Source organism: Carassius auratus, linkage group LG28B (genome assembly GCF_003368295.1).
Source record: "Carassius auratus strain Wakin linkage group LG28B, ASM336829v1, whole genome shotgun sequence".
In the NCBI taxonomy this organism is placed as follows: Eukaryota; Metazoa; Chordata; class Actinopteri; order Cypriniformes; family Cyprinidae; genus Carassius; species Carassius auratus.
This window is the reverse complement of record NC_039293.1, coordinates 4,456,127-4,464,781: the sequence shown is the minus strand read 5'-3', so window position 1 is coordinate 4,464,781 and position 8,655 is coordinate 4,456,127. Positions and strand designations below refer to the sequence as shown.

General features: G+C 36.3%; 1 protein-coding gene across 1 annotated transcript; it reads right to left on the bottom strand.

Moving 5' to 3' along the window:
* Window positions 1–499: 499 nt before the first annotated feature.
* Window positions 500–7,876, bottom strand: LOC113067557 (sterile alpha motif domain-containing protein 3-like). The gene is made up of 9 exons (XM_026239929.1): window positions 7,722–7,876; window positions 6,887–6,977; window positions 3,924–4,053; window positions 3,563–3,751; window positions 2,810–2,897; window positions 2,265–2,408; window positions 1,147–1,344; window positions 890–1,052; window positions 500–660 (listed from the first exon to the last, which is right to left on the bottom strand). Exons 2-9 carry the CDS (start codon window positions 6,972–6,974, stop codon window positions 500–502), a joined length of 1,161 nt encoding a protein of 386 aa, XP_026095714.1. The 5' UTR covers window positions 6,975–6,977; window positions 7,722–7,876.
* Between the last annotated feature and the right edge of the window lie 779 nt (window positions 7,877–8,655).

The following is an 8,655-nucleotide window of genomic DNA, read 5'->3' as shown; positions in this document are numbered from 1 at the left end:
TCGGTGAAGTGCCTAAGGGGAAGTGAGCCCACTAGTGGACACCCAGGGAAACAGAGACTAGACAGCGTGACACAAACATGTGTTTAGGTTGCCAAGAGTGGTTGCTATGGGTGTTGTAGTAATATAGAGAACCATTGGTTGAAGTGTTCATAGCCGTTTTATCGTGCAATAAAACACAGCTATTGACCAATCAGAATCAAGGATTGGAACTAACCGTTTTATAATTATAAAGACATTGATTTTAGCTAATAATACACTTAAACTACACAATGTACCTTTAAAGTAATTAAGTCACAGGTATATGTTTGTTGAGTAATTTACAACGCTTAACCAATCAGAATCAAGGACCGGAACTATCAGTTTTATAATTAATTTTAACTCCTGTCATACAACTGCTCATACTTTTGGCCATTAACTGAAAATTAATGTAATTTTCTCTTAACTTTGACAGCATAGTTTGTGTAGACCAGCAAACAAAAAACTAATGTTTGCATTGAAGTCATTTGCACAGCAAAATGAGCAATAATTGTAGTGCTTTAATTAGACTTGCTTTACACTCAGTCAACTGTTGTTCATGCCTCACCTCAACTTCAAACAGCAACCCCGGGTCCTCCTTAAACAGTGCAGGCAAGAGCAGAATAGCTGCTTCCAACTGTAGTCCTTTAAATAAAACAAGAATTAGGTTAACATAACATGGGTGGATGCTTTTATCTAGTTTTCTTTGTTTTTCAATTAGTTACCAAGACAGTAATTATTACTACCTTTAATAAACTAGAAATTAGTCTTTATTATTACACAAGACAGATACATGCAGGAACGTATGATCTCAGGCAGATATGGGTGTCAGACAGTGATACACAGAAAATCTAAGCAGTGCAGATTTAATTACCTTTTTTCAGTCTGCCATCTTCACAGTCATCAACCACACACCTGAACTTCTCCATCAGGGGACTCCGTGAAACTTGAAGGATTTTAGGTGCCATTACCGAGAGCTGAGAGAGAATCTGTTGGTCCACATCAACGTTGGTACGGTCTCTCAGATCCCAAAGGAGCTTATGTTAAGATGAAGGCAAAGTAGAAAGACAGTCATAACTTGTTAGTCATAAGTCATAACTATGGAGGAAATTAATACACTACTGTACTTACCATTTTGGCCAGTCTGAAACATGGAAATTTAGAGATAATCTCCTCCGTGCTGTGGTTAGACACAAAGTGTCTCCGGTAGATTTTTATCAGCGCCATCCTTTCTTTAAGAAGCTCCAAGTTTGGTCTAAGCTTCTCGGTTTCCTCCTTTATTACTCGGAGATGTTCCCTGATGCTTCTTTCATCTTCTCCTGCATCAACCTATTGGGGTAGTTAAATTGTTACAAACTCTCAAACTACAACATTGGGAGCAGCGACTTTAAAAATATGAGGGGAAAAGGACCAATGGTCATTCTGCATAGACTTATTTATAACTACAAAAAAGCCAAAATATTCTCAGTTGAAATTTACAGTGACCAATCAACTCGTTGGAACCAGGTTCGAGTTAACTGTAAATTTTGGCATGACATTGGCCTGTAGTCACAAATTACACTATATACACAATACAATCATTTCTTTAGTAGAACATAAGATGCATCTTATTATACTATTAGCTTCCCATTTTGGAAAATAACATTTATCAGGGTTTTTGAAGGCCAAAATGATTGTCCTCCTGGAGAGTATTGGAGTCTGGAAAAAGGATGCAGCACAATGCCAAGTTTCTTAATAATAAAGCAATCAGTGAAAGTATGGCCTTTAAGATGCACGTTATGTTTAAATAAGGACTGAATGCAAAAAAAGTTAATTTAATAGGTGGGTATGAATAATTTTTTTATGGCAATACATCGTTAAAATTATTATTTAGTGTTTTTTTCACATTAAAAGAGATAATGCTATAAACAGCCAAATGTTTTCGTAATAGCAGAAGGATCAGGTATAAGCAAATCACAAGTTTTATTTTTCAAAATGTATCACTGTTTTAAGTATAGATAATGCCATTGAATAATACTTTTCATTATGTCTAAATATTGATTTCCATATAATATTGCTTTTCATATTTCATGTGATGTTCATACTGTAAAACTGAATTAATTTCAAGGGCTGAAAATATGAAGACAGGATTTGAACAGATATTTTGCAGGCCTTGCCATTTTTAATCCTTTAAAATGACGATGATGCCCATGGATTAATCGCAGAAATTGCAATTATACAAAGTTTACTGCCAAATTCAAGATTTTTACCATGGTACTTGGATAAGCTTCCGCTGTCTGAAGAGGTCGCTTCCTTCTTGCCCATCTCTCTTTCAGTCGCTGTATTTCATTGTTGGCAACAAGAGGCTGCCTTTCCTTCTTAAACTTATTTCTGAGTGATTCAAGCAGGGCATCCTTGAAACAACAAGAGATTGTAGTTTTTAATGAAACATTTACCTTCATGCTAACAGTCAGCCTCATTGCAAAAACCTATGGAGCAAGTTTATTTTGTTGTATACACAATTATTTGACCAGGTGCATTTTGGGTATATGCATACTTGCAGTATGTTCTTGAAAAGTTTGACTTATAAATTTAAAAGCCTTTTAGAATTTCCTAAACGCATCATGAAAATACAGAGCTTTCTTCCTCATAAAACAGTTTACTGCCATGAAATAAAATACCAAATGGACCTACTAGAAAGTGTATTCTTGACAAAAAAACTGGTATCCCCAATAATTCATTTCTAATTATTATTATTCATTTGAAAAAACTATGAACTCATTTTGAAGAACATTACATACAATTGAAAACTTACATATCCAGACCCAATACTTTCCCTTAGATATGGGTAATCCATTATCACATTTGACAGAAGCTCAATGTATTGAAGATGAGTTGGGTACCTAACATTAGAAGGAGAAAAGCATACTAGTTGTTAGTAACTATACCAGCCATAGCAACTACACACTGAGAATTCTAAGGTAAGGGAACATTGTCACAAATATGCTCTGTCTAGTCTGTACCTGTTCTCATTAGTCACTGATTAGTTAACCTTCATCCACCTGTGTCTGGATAGTTTCCTCATTTCCTCAATTTGCATTTAGGCCATCCTTAAAAATATTATTGCTTGCCGTAACAGGTTCGACCATGTCAAATTTAGTCTGATCGATTAAGTTATTGCATTCAAGTAACTAGTACAAATCCAATAAAGTAATATTAATTTTAATTTAATAAGTATTGAGAATATAAATTGCCTAGGCCTAGATACATACACAGGCAACTTTCTTTCTTTTAAATAAAAACCTGTGGCGTCATCTATGATTATGTTTACAATGTTGGTTTAAACATGACACATAGTATGGCCTGTACGTTCACTTTTTTTCACACTAAATATGCGCAACCAGGCAACCAAGAAAAAAAACAACAACAACAACAGGAGATTTCTACTATTTGTTACATATAACCCTTATGTACGTCTGGCAAGAATCGTGTATTGATATTGTATTTGTTGCAGTGCAATTAATCAAGCATTTATCAAGCTAGAAAGGCACAAGTAGTAGCAACTTACATTGTTTTCTTACTGAGGTGGTCAAAAAGAGACTGGATCAGTAGACTCCGTAGTTTTGTTTTACTTGCACTCTTCAGATCAGAATCTCTTCTGTCTATGGCCATCCTCAGCACTGTTGGAAAAACTAAAGAGGTATCTGGACCGGACTGTGCTTGGCTGGAGTTATCAATGTTTCTTGGAGGGTTCTCTCTACAGAGAAATAAAATTGAGCAAGAAAAGGGAAATTCAATAAGAGACTTATCAAATTCATAGGTGTGATTGGTAAAGGACAAAAAAGCAGGAAAATATACGGCGCACCTACCAATGTAAAAGAGTGGGCACAGTGATTGTGTTTTGGCGTATGGGATACCATTCTGATTACCTGCTCATTGGTGTGCTTTTAAGTTTCTCCAACTGGGTCAGAAACAGACTCTGTTTGCGAATGACCGGAAAGAGCCTCTCAGACATCCTCTCTGAGATAACAGCAAGAGTGGCTCCATCTATCTCATGTTCTAGAATCAAAAAAGCATTTCATTAAGAAGGAGAGGTTCAATAAATAGCAAGCATTGTTATGAATTTACCAATTAGACCTTGCCTTGCTACATTCCAGGAAGTGACAAAATCTTGTGAAAAATGTGTATTCTGTTGATCAATTGCTGCAATCAAAGCTAAATGAAACATGTTGTAGCTTATCAAATTTATAACCTTGCAACTCTCCTTTCAGGAGACCATTGGAAAAATATCATGGTATAGGTTGAGTGGTATTGGTTAATCACAAATTAAAGCTTGACTAGCACATTGCATCGCTAACAACAAGATTCTGATTCTGTTCATCACTGAAATCCAACAAATCATTAGCCTAAATTTAAATCAAGTTGAAATTACAAATAACTTAGTATATCTCACAGGGCGATGAAGCAGTGTGATGAACAGGTTGTCCTCTTGATCTGTGTATGCGTCAAGGGCATGGAAGTCAGTTTCCTCCCCAGGTGTAATGGCCACCCACAATGGAGTTGTTGATCGGACACCATAGGCATGCAGATGCTCAGAGAAGCACCAAGTTTGGTAGAGTCTTCCGCACAATTTCCACTGACTGTGGTACTTAACAATATGTAGAACTTTCAAAAAAACTGGGATTTCCTCAGCATGCACAAGGTCAAGGATCAAGAAGTCTCCAGTGGTGTATTTGACTCTGTCATATATCACTTGTTTGGTTTTCCAGAGTGTATCATTCAGTTCAGCAGAGTCCTCTGCAATAATCTCTCTAAGCTGAGAGGGTAGTGCATTCAAACGTATCTCTATTAAAGAGTACGGGACATCTTCCGAGACATGGTGTCCAGTTGATTGTGCTTCCCAACACTGGCGCATTTGATAGCGCTTTGCCAAAGTCTTTGCAATATTCTGGTAATTGTTTACAATTGATGAAAGGCGTTTAAAGTACAGGTGTTTGGCCTCATACCTGAGACACCAATGTGCTCTTAGTGGACCATGTTGTTTGATTAATCGAGGATAGTGAACCAGAAAGTGAATCTTTGGAGTGAATTTGTCAGGGAAAAGCTTCTGAAAATTCTTCAGAAATTCTGTGATGAGAGCAGACAATGGACTCAACCAACTTGTTTTGATCACAGGTGCCAGTACTATGTCACATATAGATCTAAATAGCAAATAAAGAGCCCAGTAAGTGTTGTCCTGAGGGATGGAGCTTCCAATTAAAAAAGGTAAGAGTCGGAAAAGGGTCAGTTTTTCAACAGCTTTTCCTGGGATGGCACCTTGCTGCAAAGCAGATGGCTTCAGCAAAACAGGCCTGTGAGTTATATCATTTTGTCCAAAGGGGAACTGTTGTAGCTGGTCATTAAACTGTTGCACTGTTACCAGCCTTTCACGGGTAAGATTTAGCAAGACTAATTTCAGAACCTGTGGGATGACACCTTCAAGAATATCATGCATCAAGTCAGGCGGAAAGGATTCAGTAACCTCAAAATGAGGCAGTTTATCAAAAGGGCAGCGTCCAGTAACACCATACAAAGTTTTACCATCTGGCACTTGTTAATGTCTACAGTGTGTGTCAGGAGTCCGGAGAATACACTCACTTTCCTCAGTTTTGTTACCAATGTCACGGTGGTGACATAGACAGAAACGACAGATCCGTCCTTGACTAAAGCAAGTATTGAAACCAGCCAAGGAATGGGCTGATAAATTGTCAGCACAAATGGAAATCACGGAGCCTTTGAAAACACAGGACTTGTCATCAATGTCAACTGATACACCACGGCACTGAAGTTCACAAAGGTCACGAAGAAGAGGATCCAAAATTTGCTCGTAACTATACTTCTGAAGCAATCGGTTTCTGACAAGTACAGCCACATGTATATTTTGAAGACTGGAACGATACTTCAGAGGAATATTTCCAAGAACAAAGTAGACACTATTTTGTGGATCTGCCTTTTGGATCCTAAACAATTTACAATTTCAAATTCATCAGTATATAACTGGAGCCTCAGCTGTGTCTCAGATCCATCAAAAAAGGCGTGCTGCTGAAAAATTAATCCATCTGTGAAGTCTTTAAGTGTTTCACCATCAAAAACTGTGTCTTCCACAACATAAGGAAAAACATCATCTCTTTTCAGAATATTTTTTAAAACTTCCAAAATGGGAATATACTGGAAAGTCTCTTTTCTTCCTGTCGAGTCAAATCCGAGTAAATACTCTACTGGTTCAATTAACCCAAACTCTCTTATACAGTATCTCTCAAACTGAAAGTCTGATGCAATAACATCAAAACACTTCCCAAAAAGGTTGTCTTCAACCAAGGACTTCAAGTTTGAATGATTGTCAATATTGATATTTGTTTCTTCTAAACAGAACTTAAGAAGGTCCTGGGACTGTTCATTAAAAAGTTCAATGAGTATTTTCACTTCATGAGTAATAGTATGCCGAACAGTTTTTGGGAGGATGTGCTTTTCTTGAAGTTTTAAACAAAACAATGCAAAATGTCTCTCAATTAGTGATCTGAAACCACATATTTTTTCAGAAAAAGAGATATTTGGTTCTTCAGAATCAAAAGTTTCCTCGAAATCATTAAAAGTAGGTGAGGTGCCTGGAATCTCCTGATTGTTCTCTGAATCCTCTGCGTCTCTCACGATTTTATGATTCCGAAAAACATGGACACGTAAAGAACTTACTCTTTTGTACCTTTTTTGGCACCCATCGTGGCCACATACAACAAAGAAATGTGGCTCATTCTCATGGAAATACTGCAGGTGTTTGAGGTATTTGTTGTAAGAGACTGTTCTTACATGGCAGTTAGGGCACTGGTGCATTGATCACAGACTACTTGAAGCTCACCCTCAAAAGTTTCACAGAATTCCCCCAAGTCAATATCTTTCAACCACTGGCAAACTTGGACAGAAGTCCAACCTGTGAAGTCTGTCATAACCTGAAGAAAGACACAAAATAACAAAACAAACAAATTAAAACACTAGGATGAATGTAAGCCTATTACCCATCTACAGCAGCCCAGTAATGACAAACATTAATAATTAAAAAATTTAAGCATGTTGACAGTATTTTATGATTGGACACGGACATTTGAACCTTATTTGAACATTTTGATAGTTGGTTGCCAATAAAGTCTGAATGTGTATCCCTCAAAATTTTTTATTTGTTTTCCACTGAAGAAATAAAGACATGGATATCTTGAATGACATAGGGGTTAGTAAATTATCAGGACATTTTCATTTTGAGGTGAACTAACTTAATCCTTTAAATGGACTCTACACTATCAGGCGAGACACTAACGTTACAAGACTACACAGTATCCATGGTAACGATGCAGCTAGCGATACAGCCCGCCACTTTTCGCTATTAGTGATTTGAAAAGATATTAAACGGTAGTGTTATAACTTTATATCTGGAGAAAGTCAAGAAAAGAACGACCCCAGTTAACTTACACTTAAGTTACTTAACTTAACATACAGTTCAGTGTTTGTGAAACAACATATTTATTAGCCAACACGGTTGGTCAGGCTCCTCAGTCAACTAACAGTAGACTGATACTAATCTTAGCATTAATGTCACAAAACACGGTAAAACTTTTGCAAAATACAATGAAAAGTTTCCCCTGACAAGTAACTTAACGTTTATTGTATATTTCACTCCCAGTATGCGCTATGACACTCACCTCGAAAGATATCTTCCGTCTCTTTTTAGAAATGTGTTCGTCGTCGTCGTCCTGGTTTTGATTGACGTCGAGTCCAACGGTTTTTCTAGAGTGTTCTTTGAGGAATGCGGCGCTCGCCCTCGCTCACGTGCACCTGAACTGCACAGTGCACGCTATTCGGCGCATACAATATATTTGTTAATTTAATTTAAATGTTATATATATATATATATATATATATATATATATATATATATATATATATATATATATATATATATATATATATAATAAAAATATATATAATATATTATATAATATATTTGTTAATTTAATTTAAATGTTTTATATATATAACATATATTTATGGAAAAAAAAAATATAGTTTTTTTTATTGAACTTAAAAAATTCTTGACACATTTTCACATTTTGTAAGTAGAAATTGAAACACGTTTTTAAACATTACTTCTCACTTATTTTAGGCTAATTATTTGAGGCCTATACCTACACAAACAAAAAGCATTGATGAATATGAATATACGTTTTTGTTGAAGTTTGTGACATAATTTCGGTATATATCTGACTTCACATCCATACCAAAAAAATTTCTGTGGTCAAAAAGTCTTGTGTGGAGGCCTTTGATATGTGCCTTGTGTTCAGGAAAATCACAGTATTTTAATGTAATTTTTCTAATCCTATCACCAACTAAAGCTAAGACACTTAGGATATTAGAGAACTAATATCACTAAGAATTAGGGGCTTAACAGGTTATTTGCATGGCAGTGGTGCCATATAGCACCATATCCACCGCAAAGAACCGCTGAAGAACCGCTGAAAAACCAAACTGGGCTTAACAGGTTCTTTAAATGGTAGTGGTGCTATATAGCACCATATCCACCACAAAGAACCCCTGAAGAACCGCTGAAGAACCATTATTTTTTAGAGTGTACCGTCA

What these genes read in the sequence shown, in the direction of transcription:
- LOC113067557 (XM_026239929.1), bottom strand. Translation starts at nt 6,974, where the DNA reads ATGACAGACTTCACAGGTTGGACTTCTGTCCAAGTTTGCCAGTGGTTG. An exon ending in GTTTCAGACTGGCCAAAATG is followed by an intron (nt 1,053 to 1,146) that starts GTAAGTACAGTA and finishes TCTTAACATAAG; the next exon opens with CTCCTTTGGGATCTGAGAGA. An exon ending in AGATGGCAGACTGAAAAAAG is followed by an intron (nt 661 to 889) that starts GTAATTAAATCT and finishes TTTTATTTAAAG; the next exon opens with GACTACAGTTGGAAGCAGCT.